Here is a 24,832-nt window from a genome sequence, read left to right as displayed (position 1 = left end):
AACATCCATAATGTGTTATATGGCTAAGACCTGCATAATAAAAATAGCAATAAAAGAACTGAAACTGAAGAGTACATAAAACTGAATAGTGCCTTAGTCTACAATAAATAAATATAATTTCATCATCTCTATTCTTGATGAGAGTGCCATTAGTTACATAAAAGAATGAAAGAATGGTATCAGTTATTGCAAAAAATGAAATAAAATGCCCACTATTTGAAAATTCACAGTAGCTAGAAAAAATTGTAGTCTCTGGGCCATGTCCCATTATTTGGAAAATCTTCTATTTTACAGAATCTGCCACCAAGTGGATGTCATAACCCAGCATCATTCTCATCTCCCCATCCTCCATCAGCCCCAAACAAATCCCTTCATTGTCTGATCTAACATGGCCCCATCCCCCCATGGCTTGAATTGATCTGGCCTTGCCTGGTGCCACTGTAATCCAATCTGCTGGCATCCAGGTGTGTCTTTGCCCTCCCAAGGTTCACACTCTAGATGAACTGTTTGAACCATATGGTGCTCTGTATATTTCTATGGAGTAGCATGTGAATCAAACAGGAACATCAGGTTACTGAAACATCACGTAGAGCTACCAGGTATTCAGAACAGGCCATGGGGAATAATGGGGAGGGGGTCTGAGGGAGTCAGAGAGAGGCAACAACACAGGAGGAACTCCAATTATCCAGAAATATCCATTGTCTGGAATAGCCTTGGTCCTGACCATTACAGATAAGTGCTCTACAGTACATGGCTCGTCATTGGCTTCTGAGTCATCAATACCAATTTAATTGAATCTTGGAATCTTCAACATCACAAGCCTCAACTGGATTCTAATCCTAGAACAGACTGAACGACCGCCACTCTAAAATGTTTACTCCACGAGAAACAATACTTCTGCAGAAAGTATTTGCCAGAGGAGGAATACAAAAGTGCACTATGAAGCAAAATTTAACCATCTATACATTTATACTTTGGAGGAGAGAAGGGAGAGGGAACAGAAAACACCTCAAGGCTATAAATAATGAACAAGATTGAGGTATTTTTCTGTGGAAAGGAAATTCTAATCATGAAATAGAGGTCAGAGGGTAGACTCTGGACTAATACATCTAACCATAGAAAGTGTGGTAGATGCATGGTACAGTCTTCCAGTTGAGGTGACAGGGACAAACAAAAGTAATTCTAGTGGTGGGAAGGTAAGGATAAAGATGGAGATTAGAGTCTGCATAATTTCAGTAGGATAGGACAATTTGGCTTTTGTCTCACCATATTTGGTGAAAGTGATTTGAGTGGTCAAATTATAGAACACTGCCGATGAAGACGGTCTTGGAAGGATAGTGTTTTCTGTTCTACCGAACAAACCACAGATACTTACATGGTGTTTTCTTTGCTCTTCTTTGGATTACTGTTGTTAGACAATTAGAAGGCAGCTAGATTCAAGAAACCTCTGGTCTTCTTTCAGTTTAACAGACTATGTAAGCATAGACTATGTAACAATGTAAGCAAAGACTATGAAAGATACTGGGGGTGTCTCTTAATATGTACAACAAAGAGAATAACGAGCTCTGCAGGAAGCTCCCGTGAAGGACCCTGAAAACAGTAAAAGATTACATTGCAGAAGGTTGAAAGAGAGGAGGAATAAAGTGTATGGAATAGGTGTGATGCTTCGTACCAGTAACTCATGCAGCCTTGCACTGATCATATCTTGCAGGTTTGTTTTGTCTTCTGGGCCTACGGCTTGTTTGTATTGCCACTTCTCTGGCACAAAGGGCCACTTCATTTCCTTTGCCTCCTGGATCAAGGTCCTCAGATTGTCAGGGAGTGAATCTGAAAAGGTCAAAGTGCATGTAAGAGAATCTCAGACAAATAAAAAGACAATTCATCTGCTAATGTTATGATGTGGCACCTAACTTGCAATCACCCCCCTCGCCCCCAGTACCCTTGGGAAGCCACTACAAACCACTGGCTCTTGCCAAGAACATAATAATGAGAGGTTATCTATCATCAGATGGCCCAGTCTTCTCTGCCTTGCAGGTAAACTGAGGCAGTCAGCCATTAAAAATGCTTTTGTCAGGAAGTAAAGCACTCTGCTGTTCACCTATGCATGACAGACTCAAGTGAGAAAAGAATGAAGGCAACTTTCTTTTTCTTACACTTTTTTGTTTCTAGTCCTTGTCTCAAAGATGAGAATTTTAACTCTGCAAACTGCGCCCTGCCTGAGGCTCATCCATGATGTCACACCACGGACATTAAAATGTGAAGCTATACTAGGGTGCCTAACTGCAGAAGTGCGCAGGTAACTCTTCAGACTGCACACAACCCTTCAATTTATATTGAAATGGTGGCTATTGTATTGGCCAAAAAAAAAAAACGGAATATTTTGGAGTGGATGACATCTTTCACGGAACAAAATAGAAAAGTTTTAATCAGGTAGCAGTGACTTTGCAGGGCTTCACATCTGGGAAAATAAAAGGACCTTTGAGTCCCTGAAAACACATGCACTCTAACATCCATGGGTAAAAACTGGTGGTTGTTGGTCCAGCAAAAGATATAACCGCATAATGTGACATCAGTACTGAACTATAATCACCTGGATGACCGTTATAGTGTCCAGCGCAAAGACCATCACCAGGGGGAAAGGGAGAAAGAGCCGGGTTAAAGATAAAAATACAGGAGATGCCCTGCTGGATTTCTGGCACCCCCAACAAGAAGCATGGGTGACTCTATCTCTGAGCTAAGGTAGCAAACACCTCTTCATCCACAAAGGAAAGCTTGGAGTGACAGAGAGCAGCAATAGGGTGCAAACAGTGACTGCAACTGCATCAGAGTCGAGCTGTGGGGCAACAAATGGAGGGAGTCTTGGTGCGTAGGAAGGGACCTAGAGAAAAGAGGACAAACAGGAGAGAGATGGGGAAGAGATATGAGGGTGCTAAAGGCATCTGTGACAAAAGAACACTTAACTTTCAGTCTTGTGTTCAGTGAGGTCATGAGAAGCTCTCACTATCAATGATGGACTAATTACCTTTGGCCACTTATACTTAAATTCCATACAGGGCCTTCATCTTCGCCGTGAACGGAGTGAGAACGCAGCACACAGGGGCCTTCATCTTCGCTGTGAACGGCACGCCGGGGCCTTCATCTTCGCGCACTCCGTTCGCAGCATGCTGGGGTTTCTTGCCATTTTCTGCGTAGAATTTGGCAATTCTGTACAGGGGGGGAATTCTGTGTAAATTCTGCACTCCGCAGTAGCGCAGAATTCCCCCAGGACTAAATACTGTGTGCTTGTTTGCAGATGGCAAAAAAATCTGTAAAAGGGTAGTCAGAAAGAGAGGGTTGGCAGAGTGGGGAAAAAAGAAAGGAGACTGGAGGAATAGTGACTTGTTTGGAAAGTGCTTCAGTGCAAAAAAGTGCAAAATCATGTTTCTGGGGTAAAAAAAACAAAACACTATTAGCCATTTATCAACTAAAAGGACACGAACTGGCAACCGCAAAGCAGGAAAGACCCTCAGCATTAACCACGTCAGAGGACTTTAAGGTTGCTAGTTGGTGTAGTAAGCTTGAGAATTGTATTATTGTTGTTAATAACCACTTCAGGACAAACTTTTTGTTTGAAAGAGGAGATATACAAACATAAGAGAGTAAGACAGGAGGGAAAGCTAACAGCATGCTCAAGTGCATAAGGAGAGGTATCGCCAGCAGGAAAAAGAAGGTAATAATTCCCTTGTATCAGTAAGCACTGAGACCCCCACCTTGAGTACAGTGGGGGTCTCAGCAGTTACTGATAGAAGGGCAAGGCTTAGCTGCAGTGCCCCGGGGGACAATGGAAGCAGCAGCCTGAGTTCCAGCAGCTGTCTGATTCCCCCGTTTGGTATAGTGCCCTTACTGCTGTAACTGGACACTACAATGTCCGGTCGAGCAGTGTAAGGGAAGGATGTCTGCAGCCCTGCCTCCAATTGACCCAGGTGGCTCCCATATCAAGTTCTCAGCAAAAACTCAGACTGAAGAAGGGATAGAAGAGTACGCAGTGGAGCTTTAATCTGTACGGAGCTTCTGCTGCCACCTCCACGTCTCTCTACTTCTCCTGCCGCCATCTTGTGGCCTGGCCTGAAAGAACGGCCACCTCCGAATCCCCATTACCATGAGATCCACCAGCTCGGCCTGAGAAGAGTAAAAACCTCCCACTGCCATCACATTTGCAGCAGGTCTGGCCAGAAGAACGACGGCCTCCCAACGCTCTTGGGTTCATGGCCCGGAGCGCGTGGCCTGTCCAAAGGAGAGCATGCTGCCTTCTTTCACAGAAACATGACAGCAGAAAAAGACCATATAGTCCCGCTAGCTTACCCGCTTCCTTAGAGATCCCCTGTATTTATCCCATGCTTTCTTGAATTCAGATACTGTGTCTGTCTCCACCACTTCCACTGGGAGGCTGTTCCATGTATTAACTACCCTCTCTGTTAAGAAATATTTCCTAAGATTGCTCCCGAGTCTACCCCTTTTCAACCTCAGTGCATGACCCCTCGTTTTAGAGCCTCTTCTAGTGAGAGACTCGTCTCCTGTGCATGGAAACCTTTGAGATATTTGAATGTCTCTATCATATCTCCCCTATCTCGCCTTTCCTCCAGGGTGTACATGTTTAGATCTTTAAGTCTATCCCCTTATGCTTTAGAATGAAGACCAGTGGTCAGTTTAGTAGCCACCCTCTGGACAGACTCCTTCCTGTTTATATCTTCTGAAGGTGCAGTCTCCAGAATTGTACACACTATTCCAAATGAGGTTTCACCAGCGACCTTTACAGGGGTAATATCACCTCCCATTTTCTGCAGACTATTCCTCTCCCTATGCACTGTAGCCAAACATCTTTCTGGCTTTTACTGCCACTTTATCCACCTGTTTGGCCACCTTAAGATCATCAGAAACAATCATCCCCATATCCCGTTCTTCCTTTAGGCTTAGAAGAATTTCACATCCAATACTATACCTTTCACTTGTGTTTTTGCATCCTAAATGCATTACTCTGCATTTTTTAGCATTAATCTTAGCTGCAAAACCTTAGAAGATTCCTTGAGCTTCACTAGATCCCTCCTCATGTTTTCCACACCTTCCTTGCTGTCCACCCTGTTACAAATTTTGGTATCGTCGGCAAAAAGACAAACCTTTCCCGACAACCCTTCTGTTATGTCGCTCACAAAAATGTTGGAAAGAACCAGTCCAAAGACCGATCCCTGAGGCACACTGCTAGTAACAACCCCTCCTCATAAAAAACTCAATTTACCGCTACACTTTGTCGCCTCCCACTCAGCCAGTTTTTTTGTCCAGTCAGTCCTCTAGGTTCCATAGCAAGGATGCTCAATTTATTTATAAGTCTTCTGTGCAAAGCCATGTCAAAGGCCTTGCTGAAATCCAAGTACACTACATCTAGCACTCTCTTTGATCCAACTCTCTGGTCATCCAATCAAAGAAATTAATCAGATTCGACTGAGAAGATTTATCTCTGGTAAAACCATGCTGCCTTGGATCTTGCAATCCATTGATTCCAAGAATTGCACTATCCTCTGTTTTAGCAGTGATTCCATTAGTTTGCTCACCACAGAGGTCAGACTACCTGGTCTGTAGTTCCCAGCATCCTTATAGATTTGTATGAATAGGAAGCTCATTCACCCATATCCAGTCCTCCAAGGCTACTTCAGACTCAAAAGAAGTACTGAAAAATCAGCCAGTGGAGCTGCCATCTTGTTCACACTTTGATCTCTACAAACTACAAACACGGGGTCCCATATTCAATGAGTTTGACTGGCAAAGTTTGGCATTTAGCCAGATAAAACATAAGGATTTAAATTTTCCTGAATCCTGAACACCTCCAATTTGTCTAGCTGAGTAATTAGCCAGATAAATCTTAGCTTAATATCACGCAGACATTCTAGGAGTAGAGCTGAATTATCCAGCTAACTCAGCCAGATAACTTTAGGGCTGCAAGAAAGCATCCACTTAGCTTGCTAATGGGTGGATACATTTAATGGTTCACCTGAACTGCTGAATGTCCAGCATAAGTCAGCTAACTTATCTGGATGCACTACCATTGAATACTGGCCCTCTACCACACACTGTTTTACACTGAGAAAAGTATAACAGCCATAGAAAACTAGGTCAATATTCAAAGCTGGCCGTTTAAGTAACTTAGCCGGATATAACTTAAGGAACATTCAGTGGCATAGCCAAGCCGCTGAATATACGCATATATATCCACACTTAGCTGTATAAATTATAACTGTTTTATGGCAGGTCTAACTTATCCAGTTATGCACCTGAGACCGAATATCGCTAAGTTATGAGGCTCTCGCTCTGCCCCAGTCTGCTTAGTACACACCCACAACTTATGTCGCTAACTTTTTAGCCAAATAAGTGACTATTTAGTTGGATACTTATGTGGCTACATAGCACTGAATGTGCTTTGAATATTGACCTCCAGATAAGTTGCCAGATAGCACACACCTGGAACCTTCCGACTGGGAGAGTCCTTGTGTGGACTTTGCTCTAATCCCAGGACAGTACACCCGTAATTTCAGAGGCTTGACAATGCAACAGTTGGAAGAAATCTGTACCTTAAGAGGATGGAAGAAGTATAAATAAGTGACTTTACAGGCTGCTGCATGCTTGATTTGTTTTCTATATTGACTTGCACTTGTTCATCTGTTTGATCTACCTTATTGGATGAAATATAAATGGACTATCAATATCTTTCTTGACATTTTCTTCAATTAAAGGACTTTGTTTTGGGAGCCACACATCCTGTGTGCTGTTCCTTGCCTCTGCAAGTAGTTGACAGAATCTATGATTCATCAGAGGGCCTCAGAGATTTATCTTCTTCCCCCAACCTCACAGTATAAAACCCCAGGTTTTCTGTGTAAGAAAGAGCCAGGGTTACATCTATTAAAAACAATTCAGTAGTTTTCTTTAAAGTTTTCCAACTCAAGTATTTGGTTAAACTTAAAACATTTCATGAAACATTTAGAAGATATAAATTATAGAGGTTCCACAAATATCCAAAACATCGTGTTCCCCCATTCCTGCTGCGCATGGAACCTTTCATTCTTATCAAGTTTGTTCTGGAAGAGCAAGCTTGCAAGGGAGCGGTTTGGGGAAAATGGGGCTGAGGAAAAAAAAAAAAGAAGATCCCTTGGTCCTGTATGTTACGTTGTGCTGTGACGCAGAGACGGCTCTAGGGCAAATGGGCATCCTAGGTGAAAATGTTCAGTGGTGCCCTCACTCCTCCTCCATACATTCTCTCTTTCTCCTTCCCTCCATTCTCTCTTCTCTACCCTCTCTTCATCAATTCTCTCTCCTCCATCCCACCAGGCAATCTCTCTTCCCCTACGGCTATCTCTCTCTCCTCTGTCTGGGTATTCTCCTTTTCCCTTCATCCATTCTCTATCCTTCCCTCCAGGCACTCTCTCTCCCCTTCCCCTCCCTCCGGGCACTCTCTCCCTTCACTCTATACCTTCCTTCCCTCTTCCAGACATTCTCTCCCCCCCCCCCCCCCCCCCCACACTTCGTCTCCTTCCCTCCTGGAATTCTCCCCAGGAATTATCTCCCCACTCTTCCTTCCTCTATGTACTCTCTCCCCTCCCCCACCCATGCACACTCTCCAGGCATTCTCTCAATGTACATAATATAGAAATTCTGGAATCAACTCAGTAAAAGCAATAAACTCTCCATTACAAGGTACTTTGAAAATAACATAAAAACCAATAAAAAATACATTCCAAACCTATATGGCAAACTTTCCACACCAAAACAGCACTAACTCCTAGGACCCAAAGAGCAAAAAAACCTACCTATGAAAGGCAACAATGCAAGTATTCAACTGGGCCCTAGAACAGCAATACACCTCTTACTGGGAAAACAGAATACGTTGGATTGCTACAGATCTGTAAATAGACAATAAATACTAGCAAAATACCTCATCTCTGTCATACATGCAGAACACAGACAGACCCTTACCTAATGCAGAATAAAGGACCTCAAATTAGAAATAGAAAAATATAGACAAAAACTGAACTGGAAACTGCAAGAATTTGGACTCTACATTTAGTGCTACCCTGGAGAAAGACAAAATGAAATGTATTTCCTCTTCTACTGTGCAAAATACAAAGATATCAAAAGATGCACATTTCTCAAAGCTGACAAATTCCAATCACTAAACTTAAAATAAAATGGTTTTTTAACTTTGTTGTCTGGATACATTATTTTTTCTAATTGCGTTAGTCCTGGCCTTTTCTGTTTTCAATTACTTCCTTGTCTCCATTTTCCCTTTCCAGAGTCTCCTTTTCATTTTCTGATTCTTCTCTCTCTCCTCCAGTTTGCTTCACTTCTTCCCCCACATCTGACATTGGTCTTTTCCTTTCATCTCCTTTCTCTACCTCTGTTCACCCCATCCTACCTGTCCAGTTCTCATTTATCCAGCTTTTCACCTGCTTAATTCTCCTTCCATTGCCTCTTCTCAATCCTCCAGCTCTCCCTCATCAATCTCCAGATACTTGGCTCCATTGCCTTACTCCCAATTGCAGCTTCCTTTCTGACTCCCCACCCCTCACCATCCCTAAGCTGACTCTCTCTGCAACTGTCCATTGTATCCTCTATTTCTCTCCTATACTCATTTCTTTACCTCTCTCTCCTATCCATTTCTCCACATCCTTTGTTTTGCTCCTTTCTTCATCTTGACTCATCCTCTCTATCTCTTACCCCCGTTGTCCTTCTCAGTCCTTACAATCTCCCTATTTTCCTCTCTCTCCTACCTACTAGCATTCTTTCTCCCAATCTCACACCCCCTTAACCCTTCTTTACCTCTCTCATCTCCTTCCCCAGCCTCCTGTTTCCTCTTTGTCTTTCACCCACTTCCTGGTCCATCATTTCCATCCTCTGTACTCACTACATCCTCAGACCTCATCTACTTTCTTCTGCTTCTCATCCCCTCAACAACTCAACCTTCTTCCCTGTCGCTCCCTCCTTCCCCCAGCTCCAATCTCTTTCTTCTATCTCAAGTCTTCCCTCTCTCTTCATCCTCTCATCCCTTATCCCCTATCCAGCTTCTTCCATCCCAATGTTTTCTCTCTCTCTCTCTGGCCACCCTACCTCTCCAGATTGGTCTTCTGCTCCCCTAATCTACTGTACACTCACTCTTCCCTCCACCCAAATGTGATCCTCTCTCCCCTTTTCTGTTCCACCAGTCTCAGCCTCTATCCATGGCTCACTCTTTTCCTTTCCCTGTCCTGGATCCTCCCATCTTTAGTCCTCTATCCCTCTCCCTGCTCCCCCCAGTCTATGAACGGTCTCCATCTCTCTGCCCCTCCATATTGGTCTCGCCCTCCCTGGCCTCCACCACCATCTTAGGTAGGTTTCCCTCTTCTCTTCAACCACCCTATGTAAAGTCTCACTCTCCATGTTTCCACCACCCCATATTATATAGGTCTCTTGCTCCATGTCCCTGATTTCTGGCACTTTCAATCTCCTCTCCCTCCCCACAGCTGCATCCCCAGCTCTTCTTTCAGCCCCCATGGACACAGGACTGGCACTTAATAGCATATCAGCTTCCTGTGCTGCATGGGTCCAGTCTCACATTTTGAGCTGTGAGATCCCATAATCTTAAGACTTGTATTTTGAGATTGGCCCAACGCAGTAGAGGAATATAACACACTATTAAGCAATGTTCCTTCTGCCAGTCATTCACATGGTTGGGGGGAGAGCGGGCATGAAGGCAGGCCTGGACTAACTGGCTTTCTAGAGGCTTAGCCTCCTCATGGTTAGTCTTATATTGGGCACTTTTGGTCACCGCTGCTGCCTGGCTCACCAGTTGACCAGCCCAATGGGCGATGCAGACAGCAACCTAGGCAACTCTTGTCTCATGGTGCCCCCTGTGGACATCCCAACTTGCTCCACCCACAGGCTGGCCCTGCTGCGACATCTCTATGGGCTTCATCAATCACTTTCCCCAGGCTGAACATTATTGCTGTTGAGAAAGCCCTTGCTAGAGGAAAGAGGACCTACGTCCTGAGAATGACTCCCTGCCTTGCAATCAGTACCACTCAGTAGAAAGCACAGGCACAGTCAATAATATCATTGTTATTGCTATTAATCTAATTCTTACTGTCTCAGCACAATGGCTCGTTTGCTTGTTTCAGCCTGCTTGGGGCAGTGGCTCCCAGAGAGGCCAGGACCCTGCTTCCATCAACTTCTGAATCCCAAGTTTCCTGGGGCAGATTCACCTGAGGAGCCATGCCTAATTTGGTGATTATATGCAGCTGCTGATCCACCTTCTCTGGAACAAAACGGACTCTTTTTTCATGGTCAGTAGCCTCAGAGGGGTGATGCTGAAGAAGCGGCAAATGTTACCTGAGTTCAAGAGCTCGTTGTAAAAGGGATAATAGGATTTAAGGAGTTTATGGTTAGAAGACAAAGCCCTCTTTGAGGGGGCTTCTCCTTTTTTTTTTGTCAAGGAATAAGAGGGTGAAAAATCTGTGTTAAATATCTATATATCTATATATCACCCCAGGGATATCAATAAGAATCAAAACCTCACAAGAAGAGCATGAAACAAACTCTATAATAAATAAAGGCAGGCTAGAATTGCCACTCACAGAAAAAGTAGTAGTAAAAAAAATAAAAAATGACATCAGATGTGAAGGGGTTTTTTTTCTCTAAAATTGTCAGGTGAGTGTCCCAGGATTGGGATGCTGTCCCTTGGTATGAGAAATCAAGTCAATGGCTAGCGTGACCACACAGGACAGATATTTACAATAAAGCCTCAGATACCTTCTTATCAATGCAGGAACAGCCACAGGCGCAGAGAGCACATAAGGATCTGCATGAGACAGTCCTGGGGGACACTTTACTAAATTACCCTTTGACATAAACTGGAGATTCTGCGTTCCTTTTTAAACATCCTCTTGGATCCTCTTTCTAATAGTGGTCCTTTTAGAAAACCTTGGTAACTTACAATCTGCAAAATTGTCCCGTAGGAATTCTCATATGCTCATTGCTACAGCCTGCAAATTCTATTATAACAAATGCTCTTTACAGCAAACCCATTTGATCTCTGCCTGGTTGGCATAAAGACTGCTGTTTAGGATCTTTTGCCCTTTTCAAGTTATCAGCTAAGAACTCAAGAAATAAAAGCAGAGCAAGGAAACAGAGCATACAAGAGCAGATATGGATCATGAAGTCCAATCCAGTCTGCCCAATGTCATTCCTGCTCAGTGCTACAGACCACACTTTACCTCTGGATTTCCCTTCATTCTCTGGCAACTAGAGATCTTGTCCGAGCTGTGTAGTTGCTTCCAGCAGGCAGTTTAATGAATGCAATTTTCAAAAAAACTGTGTGGGGCAGATGCAAAGTCTGTGGGCACTCTGCCCTGTGGATTTCACACCACTTCTCATGAGGAGCATGCTTGCCTTTCGAGAACTGCCCAAGCAAAGACTTGTATGCACCTGCTTCTTCTGCGGATACCTGCTCCAGCCCAAACTACGCACGCTGCTGCCTTCCCGTCCAGCCTGCCCCTGCCCCCAGGAATGCCTCCACGAAAATGCAGGTAAAAAAGTGTGCATGTTTTGGAATAAAACGTCCGCTGTCACCCCCAGATTAGGGTGCAACAGCCCTTTCACCCAGGTAAACAGCACCCACATTCTCTCCAAAAAGCTTTCACTGGGAATCATGAAGCAGGTCATAAAAATAAAGCAAACCACTAAGGGGACAGCTTCCGAGCAGCCCACCCAGGGGGGCAAGGGATGTAGGGAGCTTTTCAAAGGGGAACCCCATTGATCGTTTCCTCCTGAAAATTCACTGCAAGTTCTGCAAGTACAAATATATCCACGTACTCTGCACCTGCGACTCCTGCGGGGCTGCGGAACGGGGGCCAAACTATCTGCACACATAGGAAAATCCAATTGTATGCTTGCAGTTTAACTCCCACCCCCCCCAGTATGAACTCCTCCGAGAAGGTCTCTTTTTGTTCCGGCCAGAAGTCTGCACATGGTAAAAGAATGCACAGAGTTTTAGCTGCTGCAAGGGCTGTAACTTCCAGCTACAAGAGTACAAGGAGCAGGATGCAGACTTCTGGTAGGCACCTGGATCTTCTTTGCAGTATTTCAGGATGCAATTTTCATTAGGATGTTTAATGAAAATGTATATATATATATATATTGAATTGATGCTTTTAGTGTCCCGCAGGGCTACCAGATTGTTACACCTTACCAATTCCACACTAAAAAACATGTTCTCCGCTTCTACCTTGGGCCTTCTGTTCCCTGGGTTTGGCTGGGGGACCCTGCAGAGGCAGCCTCTGCTGGAGAGAAGGGCAGGGGAGTGGGCTCACTGCTTAAGGGGTGACACCTGCTGACCGGATACAGGGCTCGTGACTGGAGAGGTCCAGGAGCCCCTGGTGCACGGCCTCCGGCCCAGGTCTGTCACGGCAGTGGTGGGGTGGAGGGGACGAGGCAATGGTGGGGTGGAGGGGGAAGGGACTAGGGAGGCTCATGGTGCCAGATTCCAGTCCTAGTTCCGATTGAGCTGGAAGTAGAAAAGGAGCAAGAGGGAACCGCCAGGACGAGAAAAAAAAAAGAAAGTATGTTCTGATTTTTCGTAAGTGCTGTTCCTTTAGGCAGCCCATATTTTATGAGAAGCAGCCTTACTGTATTCTCACCCTGCACATAATGTAAGCAGTAGGCTTAATTCTTGGTTAAAGAAAATACTCTCATGTTTGGCGACCCTTGTTTACTTTTAAATAATTGACATTTAAGCGCACCAAGTAAATCTGTGGTCAGTGTTCCCTTCTCCTGAGCTAAACTATCCCATGGCCGTACGTTTACTGAAAGGCTGAAATCAGAAAGGACAGCGATGTACTGCCACGAAAGCGAGCCTCCTTCTCTGCCTGCCATTCGGATCCCATTCATGCCCCGTAAATCCAGTCACCCCCCCCCCTCCACCCCTGTCCGGGCAAATGGAGCAGAAGCCATAGCGTGCCCCCTCCCTCCTGCATTGGGTCCTCACCTCTGCGCCGCTGGTACTCTTTCTTGTCCTGTTCGGAGGGCTCTGACGTCACGGCCGGGACCGCGCTCAGGGCTCGCTTGCACTCCTCCAGCACAGCCATGACGTTTTGATTATCCATGGGGGGGGGGGGACAAGCACCACCCAACCCCTCCTCTCCTGCCACTCCGCTTCGAATCCGGTGTCCCCTGGGTTGCACAGTGATCGATTACCTTCAAAGACACGTATTCTACATAAAAGGATCCTTGGAGGCCGAGGTACCTGGCGAACAAAAGAGAGGAGGGGGGGAGAGATAATTAAGCAAACAATCATCAATTATCTGTGAGGGACTCAAGCAGGGAGAGAGAATAGTGGAAATAGAGGGAAATACTCGGCAGCCCATGAGGGCCTACTGGGAGGAGGAGTGTGTGAAATTACTGCAGGGTGTCCCGTCACAGATTGTGAAGACAAGCTTGCAGAAGGGATCAGGAAGAAAAGCAGAAAGAGAGAAGGCAAGTGAGAAACAATGAGAGGGAGAGGGAGTGTGTGTGTGTGTGTGAGAGAGAGAGAGATCAATTTCACAGCAATCTGCCAGTTTTAAACAGTCAAGACAGATACGAGTCAGACTGTGCTATGGACACACAGAGGATGTTCTATATATTGTGCCACGATGTTAAATGCATTCGGCTATTTTAAGTGAATACCAATTTCTCTCTTTGATCACAAGACTGAACATTTTTCCAAATGCAACAGAACTGACTGCCTTCTTTGCAGGTTGTGACTCCTTTTGTTGAGCTCATGTTGTGCACAGGGGGCCCTTCTTCGGATGCCTGCTTGGTAATTTTTTTTTTTCACTTGCAGTGTATGGTCTGCAGGAAGCAGGTGGGTAAGAGCTGTATAGCTGCAAGTGCATTCAAGCATTTAGACTCACAGAATTATCAAACAATAGGGCTAGAAGGGATTTGAAGAGGGTCCCTCTACTTCATCCCCTGACATTAGGAAGCCTTTCTAGCTGGTAAGAGCAGTCAAGCACCGGCACAGGTTACCTTGGTGGGGGAGTTTCCAAAGCAGGTCAGGCAAACATTTGTCTGAAATGATATCAGTACATCCGTTCCCCTGGAGGCTGGGGAATGGATGAAATGACCCGTTGATACCCCTCTTAGTCTACGTTCCTGTGACTCTGGGCAGGATCCCCTGTATTTATAGCATCTCGGATAAATGTTGGTGACAGAGATTCCACCGGCTCCCGAGCTAGCATCTTCCGGCATGTGGCTACCCTTACAGCCAGAAAGTGTAACTGAAATCTTCCCTGATGCATTTTAAGCCGATTACTTCCTGTCCTTTACTCAGAGGAGATACTGAACTGATCCGCTCTCCTGCCTGTAATCCCCTATGCATTCGAAGACTGCTAAGCAAGTTACTCCCCTGTGAGGAAAGACTAAAGAGGTTAGGACTTTTCAGCTTGGAGAAGAGACGGCTGAGGGGGGATATGATAGAGGTGTTTAAAATCATGAGAGGTCTAGAACGGGTAGATGTGAATCGGTTCTTTACTCTTTCGGATAGTAGAAAGACTAGGGGACACTCCATGAAGTTAGCATGGGGCACATTTAAAACTAATCGGAGAAAGTTCTTTTTTACTCAACGCACAATTAAACTCTGGAATTTGTTGCCAGAGAATGTGGTTCGTGCAGTAAGTATAGCTGTGTTTAAAAAAGGATTGGATAAGTTCTTGGAGGAGAAGTCCATTACCTGCTATTAAGTTCACTTAGAGAATAGCCACTGCCATTAGCAATGGTTACATGGAATGGACTTAGTTTTTGGGTACTTGCCAGGTTCTTGTGGCCTGGATTGGCCACTGTTGGAAACAGGATGCTGGGCTTGATGGACCCTTGGTCTGACCCAGTATGGCATTTTCTTATGTTCTTATGTTCTTACTCTTCAGTCTTTTCTTTTCCAGGCTAAATTGCCCAAGTTTTTTTTTTACGCTGTCCTCATAAGTCGTTTCACATGTAACTGCAAAGAGGTATTTCAGGGGGCGGGAGCTGGACGGGGACATGATTTACACACATGCGCAGGTGCAACTTCGGGCACGTACATTGGCACCGGCTCCACACACATCCATATATTTTCAAAGTGGATTTCTGCACTTAAATTCAGGCTACGTTCTGCAGGCAAAAAGTACCCCCAGACTTTAGCCTACGCGGCAGGGGCGGTTCTATAATAGGCCAGGGTGAGGCGGCCGCTTTCAGGCGGCGAAGTTTTGAAGCGGCAGAAATTGTGCTTCAAAACCTCTCCATCCACGGCCGCCTCACCCTGCCTTCAGGCTCATCAGCGTGCAGCTCTGTCGACAAGCCCGCAGGGTCCTCGGCCCCTGCGGGAAGCAAGAAAGAAAGAGAGCGGCTGCACGGTAAGCCAGGCGGGGAGGATCACGGGGTTTGTGTCGGTCATTGCGGCACCGGGCCCGTGGAGCCGCTACAACCAACACCAGGCCCCGCACGATCTTTTAGCTCAGACCGGGAGCCTCCCCGGAGGCTCTGCACTGACACTCACTCTGCCGGCACGGCAGTGTTGGAGGCATTAACAGCAACGGCGGCTTTATGCGTCTGTTGACAGTTGCCGCTGCTCTGCTCAGGCACCTCTTTTTCACCATTGCCGTACTCCTGGCTCCTTTCCTCACGTGAAAAACAGGAGCCTGAGCAACGGCAACAGGCGCATAAAGCTGCCTCTGCCGTTACTGCCGACGGCAGAGTGAGTGTCAGTGCAGAGCCTTCAGGGAGGCTCTCACTCTGTGCTAAAAGATGGTGCGGGGCTTGGTGCTGTTCGTAGCGGCTTTCAGCCGCTGGGCCACGACATAAAAGTAACAAGTACCTTGTTAACCTTCTTAATTTTGTAAACCATCGTGATGGCGAAATCGAACGACGGTATATAAAAACTCGATAAATAAATAAATAATTGAAAAACAAAGCCAAACATTTTCATTGGGGCCTTTCAACCCGCCCCTTCCCAAACCAAGGGGGAAATGAAGCAGCAACAGGCAGCCCCCGTTCAAATCCTAATCTTGGGGCCCTGCCTGCATTCCCCTGACCACCAATTAGGCCGATACAGTACAGTGCGTGCCGGTGGAGCGCACTGTTAACTGGCATTTGGACGCGTCTTTTCGACGCGCTAGCTTTACCCCTTATTCAGTAAGGGGTAATAGTGCGTCGAAAACGCACGTCCAACCCCCCTGAGACTAATAGCGCCCGCAACATGCAAATGCATCTTGATGGCCCTATTAGTCATTCCCGCGCGATTCAATAAGTAAAATGTGCAGCCAAGCCGCACATTTTAGTTTAAGAAATTAGCACCTACCCAAAGGTAGGCGTTAATTTCTGCCGGCGCCAGGGAAGTGCACAGAAAAGCAGTAAAAACTGCTTTTCTGTGCACCTTCCGACTTACTATCATGGCGATACTAAGTCGGAGGCCCCAAAAGCTAAAAAAAGTAAAAAATTAAAAAAAAAAAATTAAAAATGGGCCCGCGGCTCGAAAATCGGACGCTCAATTTTGCCAGCGTCCAGTTTCCGAATCCGTGGCTGTTAGCGGGTTTGAGAACTGACGCCGACAAAATTGAGCATCGGCTGTCAAACCTGCTGACCGCCGCCGCTCCTGTCCAAAAAGAGGCGCTAGGGACGTGCACAGGAGAGTGTCCTGGGTGCGTGCCAGGAGAGCGGGCACTCACCCGCTCTCTCGCAATTTTTACTGTATTGGCCCCGAATGTAAATAAAAAAAAAAATTTTTTAATTATTGGGAGGGGAGAAGAGAGAGAGAAAGCACCTGAGTCAATGAATGTTGTGTTTTTGACTGAGCGTGAGTGTGTGTCAGTGTGTGCTGTGAGAATGCATGAGTCAATGAGCATGTGCAACTGTGAGCATGTATGTGAGCATGACAGCACGTGAGCGTCAGTGAACAAGTGAGAGTGTGTGTGAGGATGAGAGTATGAGTCAGTATGTGAGTATGAGAGAAAAAGCATATGTGACAGTCGGTGCGCATAATGGGGCAGATTTTTAAAGTTACGTGCGGGGGGGTACATTTCTGCGCGCTACCCGGCGCACCTTGCACGCAGCCCAAGAGGAGCCCCGATGGCTTTCCCCGTTCCCTCCAAGGCCGCTCTGAAATTGGAGCGGCCTTGGAGGGAACATATTTTTCAGCCTCCCCCCACTTTCCCCTCCCTTCCCCTATCTAACCCGCCCCCAGCCTTAACTAAATCCCCCCCCATACCTTTGTTCCAAAAGTTACTCTTTCGGATAGTAGAAAGACTAGGGGGCACTCCATCAAGTTAGCATGGGGCACATTTAAAACTAATCGGAGAAAGTTCTTTTTTACTCAACGTACAATTAAACTCTGGAATTTGTTGCCAGAGGATGTGGTTAGTGCAGCTGGTATAGCTGTGTTTAAAAAAGGATTGGATAAGTTCTTGGAGGAGAAGTCCATTACCTGCTATTAAGTTCACTTAGAGAATAGCCACTGCCATTAGCAATGGTAACATGGAACAGACTTAGTTTTTGGGTACTTGCCAGGTTCTTATGGCCTGGATTGGCCACTGTTGGAAACAGGATGCTGGGCTTGATGGACCCTTGGTCTGACCCAGTATGGCATTTTCTTATGTTCTTATGTTCTTACCCGTTCTAGACCTCTCATGATTTTAAACATCTCTATCGTATCCCCCCTCAGTCGTCTCTTCTCCAAGCTGAAAAGTCCTAACCTCTTTAGTCTTTCCTTATAGGGGAGCTGTTCCATTCCCCTTATCATTTTGGTAGCCCTTCTCTGTACCTTCTCCATCGCAATTATATCTTTTTTGAGATGCGGCGACCAGAATTGTACACAGTATTTAAGGTGCGGTCTCACCATGGAGCGACAGAGGCATTATGACATTTTCCGCTTTTTTGACTGCCGCAGCACACTGAACCGATGATTTCAATGTGTTATCCACAATGACACCTAGATCTCTTTCTTGGGTTGAGCACCTAATATGGAACCCAACATTGTGTAATTATAGCATGGGTTATTTTTCCCTATATGCATCACCTTGCACTTATCCACATTAAATTTCATCTGCCATTTAGATGCCCAATTTTCCAGTCTCACAAGGTCTTCCTGCAATTTATCACAATCTGCTTGTGATTTAACTACTCTGAACAATTTTGTGTCATCTGCAAATTTGATTATCTCACTCGTCATATTTCTTTCCAGATCATTTATAAATATATTGAAAAGTAAGGGTCCTAATACAGATCCCTGAGGCACTCCACTGCCCACTCCCTTCCACTGAGAAAATTGTCCATTTAATTCTACTCTCTGTTTCCTGTCTTTTAGCCAGTTTGCAATCCACGAAAGGACCACCTATCCCATGACTTTTTACTTTTCCTAGAAGCCTCTCATGAGGAACTTTGTCAAATGCCTTCTGAAAATCCAAGTATACTATATCTACCGGTTCACCTTTATCCACATGTTTATTAACTCCTTCAAAAAAGTGAAGCAGATTTGTGAGGTAAGACTTGCCCTGGGTAAAGCCATGCTGACTTTGTTCCATTAAACCATGTCTTTCTATATGTTCTGTGATTTTGATGTTTAGAACACTTTCCACTATTTTTCCTGGCACTGAAGTCAGGCTAACCGGTCTGTAGTTTCCTGGATCGCCCCTGGAGCCCTTTTTAAATATTGGGGTTACATTTGCTATCCTCCAGTCTTCAGGTACAATGGATGATTTTAATGATAGGTTACAAATTTTTACTAATAGGTCTGAAATTTCATTTTTTAGTTCCTTCAGAACTCTGGGGTATATACCATCCGGTCCAGGTGATTTACTACTCTTCAGTTTGTCAATCAGGCCTACCACATCTTCTAGGTTCACCATGATTTGATTCAGTCCATCTGAATCATTACCCATGAAAACCTTCTCCATTACGGGTACCTCCCCAACATCCTCTTCAGTAAACACTGAAGCAAAGAAATCATTTAATCTTTCTGCAATGGCCTTATCTTCTCTAAGTGCCCCTTTAACCCCTCGATCGTTTAACGGTCCAACTGACTCCCTCACAGGCTTTCTGCTTCGGATATATTTTAAAAAGTTTTTACTGTGAGTTTTTGCCTCTACGGCCAACTTCTTTTCAAATTCTCTCTTAGCCTGTCTTATCAATGTCTTACACTTAACTTGCCAACGTTTATGCTTTATCCTATTTTCTTCTGTTGGATCCTTCTTCCAATTTTTGAATGAAGATCTTTTGGCTAAAATAGCTTCTTTCACCTCCCCTTTTAACCATGCCGGTAATCATTTTGCCTTCTTTCCACCTTTCTTAATGTGTGGAATACACCTGGACTGTGCTTCTAGAATGGTATTTTTTAACAATGACCACACCTCTTGGACATTTTTTACTTTTGCAGCTGCTCCTTTCAGTTTTTTTCTAACAATTTTTCTCATTTTATCAAAGTTTCCCTTTTGAAAGTTTAGCACGAGAACCTTGGATTTGCACACTGTTCCTCTTCCAGTCATTAAATCAAATTTGATCATATTATGATCACTATTGCCAAGCGGCCCCACCACCGTTACCTCTCTCACCAAGTCCTGTGCTCCACTGAGAATTAGATCTATTTACTTTTTCGGATAATAAAAGGACTAGGGGGCACTCCATGAAGTTAGCAAGTGGCACATTTAAAACTGATCGGAGAAAGTTCTTTTTTACTCAACGCACAATTAAACTCTGGAATTTGTTGCCAGAGGATGTGGTTAGTGAAGTTAGTATAGCTGTGTTTAAAAAAGGATTGGATAAGTTCTTGGAGGAGAAGTCCATTTCTGCTATTAATTAAGCTGACTTAGAAAATAGCCTCTGCTATTACTAGCAACGGTAACATGGAATAGACTTAGTTTTTGGGTACTTGCCAGGTTCTTATGGCCTGGATTGGCCACTGTTGGAAACAGGATGCTGGGCTTGATGGACCCTTGGTCTGACCCAGTATGGCATTTTCTTATGTTCTTATGTTGTTATGGATATGATGGAGGTCTACAAAATCATGACAGGACTAGAATGGGTAAATGTGAATCGGTTGTTTACTTTTTCAGATAATAAAAGGACTAGAGGGCATTCTGTGAAGTTAGCAAGTAGCATAATTAAATCTGAGTGAAAAAGAATGTTCTCCATGCACAATTAAGCTCTGAAATTCATTGCCAGAGGAAGTGATTAAGGCAGTTAACATAGATGAGTTTAAAAAAGGTTTGGCAAGCTCCCGGAGGAGAAGTCCATAAACTGCTGTTAGTCATGATGACTTAGGGAATAGCCACTGCTTATTACCAGCATTAGTAGCATGGGATCTATTTAATGTTTGGGTACTCGACAGGTGCTTCTAACCTGGACTGGCCACTAGAAGACCTGATGCTGGATTTGATGGACCCTCAGTCTGACCCAATATGGCAACTTATTATGTTCTTATGGTCCTGGCTTGTTCTACTTTCCTAATAGGAGGTGTATTGGTGTTTTAGGGCCTCATGTAATATTTGCAGTGTTGCTTTTCATGGTTAGGGTTGATACTGTTTGAGCTGTGCAGTTTTGGTATGGGAGGTTTACTGTATTGTAATTTATAATTCAGTTTTATTCATAGCTTTCTGAAGGCTAGGCTCACACCTAACGCACTTTACAATAGGTCTAATACCAAATGGGTTGCAAGTATCTTGCTTTGTAGTGGGATTTTTCCTGAACTTTCTCTAGCACTTTATCTGCCACTCCTCTGGGAACCCTGACCCTTGCATCCCCCTTCCCCGGCATTTCAAATCACCAAGAGGGCTAAACTCCAAGTGGGATAACCCCTTCCCCCGCTCTCTCTGTGATTTGACCTGCATCACGCCGAGGGGGGGGGGGGGGGCATTTGTTTTTCCTCGCCTCAGGCAGCAGATTGCCTTGAGCCACCCCTCCTATGTGGGCTATTTGAAAATTGCCCTCAACATGCACAACCCACTGCTACATAAGGGCCACAAAAAGCTTTCAATATATCCACAATGAATGTTTAGCAGGAATATCTGCGCATGCTGGATCTCAGATGCAGGTTACTTGGCATAACCTGATTACCCTCAGATCAGATTACCCTCTGATCTAGATTTCTAATTACTTTTGTTAGTTTCCTCACAATTCTTCAATATCTTTTTGGACGTGGCCCAAAACTAACCAAGAGACTTCAGCAATGGCCTTACTTCATTTAAGATGTCCCAGTGTGGTGTTTTTTGGGTTTTTTAAATTATTATTTTATCACATTGCCGACTCATTTGTTTGTGGTCGATCATTTTCTATTTTCTATTTGTACCTTTGATATTTCCTTCCTCAGTAAAACACATCACAAGTGTCCTATTTGTCCTTTACTATTTGTCACCATTTTGCCAACATGTCGAGACCAGCTTGAATTCTAAGGGCCTTAAGTCATAAAGGACTGGCCCTCATTCCATGCCTATGAAAAAATATCTTTACTGAATAAGGTCCTAATTTTATCTTCAAAGGTGCCTTAAACTCCTCCCAACACAGCATCATTCACAAATTGCAGAAGTGCATTCTCTATGGCATTGAAATAATTAATATAACAAATGGATTTTTTTTCTTAAATTTGACAATTAATGTCATGAACACTGTTCTTTATGAGTATATCTGAGGCACTACTGCATTTTATATTATGACTAATTTGTTCATTACCTTAATTACATGTGCTGTCTAGAACATTTTCCCTCCATACATACGTAAAGCAAAATTAAATTACTGGAGCACAAAAAAGAAATATTGAATATGGAAGCAATAAAGGTAATAAAAAAGTTGCAACTGCTCTCTTTTGACTGGACTAACTTTGTATATTTGTGACTAGGTTTCAAGATCTACACCCCCTTCTTCAAGTCAACGCAACTTAAAATGTAATATAATGAAACTCTTCTTTGCAGAAGAGGTTGGTGGATAGAACACAAAACATCGTAGCAGCAAAGGCGATGGATAAAGGCAATAATGTCACGGGAATTTTAAAAACGCACAGGACAAGTACAGAGGACCCTTGGTGGTGGGAAAGCGAGGATAAAGCCAGAGACTAAGAAGTAGGGTCTGCAGTTTGACAGCAGGAAGGGGAACGAATCAGACAAAATCTGGCAGGCCTATCTGCCATCATATTCTGTGTTTCAATGCTAAACGAAATTTTTCTAAATAAATATGGAAAGAATGGCTTTAAATGGATTACCTAATAGATGCCCAAATAATTACACTGTACTCAAATATTTTGAAAAAAGTGAGTAAATTATTTTTACTGACTATTGAGGCCTGCTAAATACTTAAGAGGCATCTCTAGAGAATTTCATTGGCATCTAGGCAGTTTAGAGTGCAGCCATTAACCTTTCATATCAGGAAATCTGGGATTAAATCTGGTTTAGGGGCTGGTCTGCGGGTTTCGTGACTGTGCTATGCCAGGGGTAAGCAACCTCCAATCCTCGTGGACAGCAATCCACTCATGATATCTCTGATGAATATGCAAGAGATAGATCTGCATACAGCTAAAGCAGCATGCATATAAATCTATCTCATGCATATTCATTAGGGATATCCTAAAACCTCAAGCAGATTGGTGACCACAAGGACTGGAGGTTTCCTATCCCTGTGTTGCACACTGCCGTGCAGAAGACCCCAGTTTAACCTCCAGACCTGGCGCCTGCTTCTGGAGCTGGTGGGGGCTTGATGATGCTGCAGAGGCAGCGCTGACCACCTCCTGGGTAGAGAGGGTGTCTCAGCCATTGCTCAGCAGTGACGCCACCTGGCCAAATTTACAGCTGCACGTATACCAGGTTCCAAAAGGAGCTGTGCTCTGTGCTCCCTGGCCAAGGAATGTCACTGCAATGGCAGGGATGGGTGAAGGCTTATAGAATAGGGGATAAAGCCCCAGGTGGTTCTGAATGAAGGCTCACAATGTCATAAGAGGTTGGTGCCAATTTTGCTGGAAACCCATAACACCAGAAGGAAACTTCTAGGCCAAATAAATAAATCTGATTTGGGGGCCAAGCCTGCTGGCCCCAGTGTCAGTGCTATGTGCCATGATGCAGGGTGCAACTCACGGACCCTCCTTCTGCTCGGTGTGCCAGAGTTAGACGTGCCGCAGAAGCAGTCACCATATCCCCTGAGAGGGTGGTGGCCACAACAGTAATAATCGTTTTAAAAAATCAGCAATAAAAATATATATATATATTGTACAAACAGATAATTTTCATTTTCTACATTAGCAATTCATGAAAGCAGCTTGACAGATTTGCTGCTGTTCCTTTACGGATCTCGAACCTCTGGTAATTCCTTTCTTAATAATGGCCATCCTGTACTCCACCAAAGGAAATTCACAGGACTCGGAGAGCACTAGACAACAACGCATCCCACCAGAACGTTACAGGGAAAACAGAAATCATGGAAGATGCTTCAGGAAGCCAGGGAGTTCACATGAAGGAAAGCAGAAATGCTGTCATGTGTTACAACAATTAGCAATAGTCATTTAAAACGACTGCGTGATTATTAATACTATAGATCAGTGTTTCCCAACCCTCTCCTGGAGGCACACCTAGCCGGTCAGGTTTTCAGGATTGCCGCAATAAATATGCATGAGATTGATTTGCATACCCTGGGTCTCCAATGTATGCAAATCTCTCTCATGCATATTCATTATGGATATTCTGAAAACCTGACTGGTTAGGTGTGCCTCCAGGAGAGGGTTGGGAAACACTGCTATAGATGGCTAGAAAATTATTTGACTCAAGAGAGGAAATACAAATGGAAGAGATTCTTGCTGGGCCTTCCACCCACCCTTGTTTATAATTATCTGCAGCTCCTACACACATTTTCTGTACAAAGTCTACATCAAAAAGTAACGCTGGTGACTAAATTGGTCTTTATATCCAGTCCTCCTGAATAAAGGTGACTGACACCTTCCTCCTCCTTATACACAGCCCATAGTGATGCTAATCCCCAGCCAGTCTGGATCTCCAGGGTACCCATGTTACTACTGATCTGTACTTCCCACAAAGATGCCAAGAGGGGATTCTTCGGACCTCTCTTAGGTGCTATTTATGAGGATGCCTTATTTATTTGTTTATTTATTTATTTAAAGGTATATATATATATATATATATATCCCGCATGATCATAACATCTAAACGGGTACCAAATAAACCATCACAAAAATAAAACACAAAATACAAGGACGATTAAATAAAACATATTTGACATACATACACCAAAAGCACCTTTCATTTCAGTAACTTCAACTTAACCTGCTTCTAGTTAAAGCTGGTATCTTTCCGAGCAGAACTATGCTAAAAATGCTTGTTTTCAAAGTAAACAACTTTGCACCTCCAGGGCACTCAGTCAAGGGCATCAAGGAGGTGCCATGAGGTAGGGGCTGCGACAGGCAGTGGCAGCTCACTGCCAGCTTCGACATCAAGCAGGGGCCAACTGAACGATGAGGACCCTGCACCATCCCATCCCATCCCATGAAACAGGGCGAGCTGCTGAAGTGGCAGAGACCCTGGGAAGGAGCTGTCAAATGCTGAGCTGAGATAGCTTCATCCTACTCGCTCAAGCATAAGACACTGCTGCAGTACTTCACCTCTTCAGTACATGCGAAAAAAAAGAAAATACCGGAGGCCATTCAAAGTGATTCCTTAATTTTAACTGGGTTGGCCAACTTTAAAAAGCGATCTTGAGGGACATTTTAGAGCAGAGGGAGGCAAGTTCAGTCCTGGAGTGCCACACATAGGTCTGGTTTGAAGAATATCCACAATGAATATAC

The 24,832-nt window shown here is 44.4% G+C and overlaps 1 protein-coding gene across 2 annotated transcripts in view; it reads right to left on the bottom strand.

Annotated features, from left to right (window-relative positions):
- The window catches only part of ALPK1 (alpha kinase 1), a 217,454-nt gene that overhangs the window by 72,471 nt on the left and 120,151 nt on the right, over nucleotides 1-24,832 (bottom strand). For both annotated transcript variants that reach the window (XM_029596242.1, XM_029596233.1), the window contains exons 3-4: nucleotides 13,040-13,297; nucleotides 1,673-1,827 (exon numbers count right to left, since the gene is read on the bottom strand). In XM_029596242.1, the coding sequence (XP_029452102.1) occupies nucleotides 1,673-1,827; nucleotides 13,040-13,157 (273 nt within the window). In that variant the 5' untranslated portion in view covers nucleotides 13,158-13,297. The remainder of the gene's footprint in view (nucleotides 1-1,672; nucleotides 1,828-13,039; nucleotides 13,298-24,832) is intronic.

Source organism: Rhinatrema bivittatum, chromosome 1 (assembly GCF_901001135.1).
Source record: "Rhinatrema bivittatum chromosome 1, aRhiBiv1.1, whole genome shotgun sequence".
Lineage (NCBI taxonomy): Eukaryota > Metazoa > Chordata > Amphibia > Gymnophiona > Rhinatrematidae > Rhinatrema > Rhinatrema bivittatum.
This window is presented reverse-complemented; position numbering and strand designations above follow the sequence as displayed.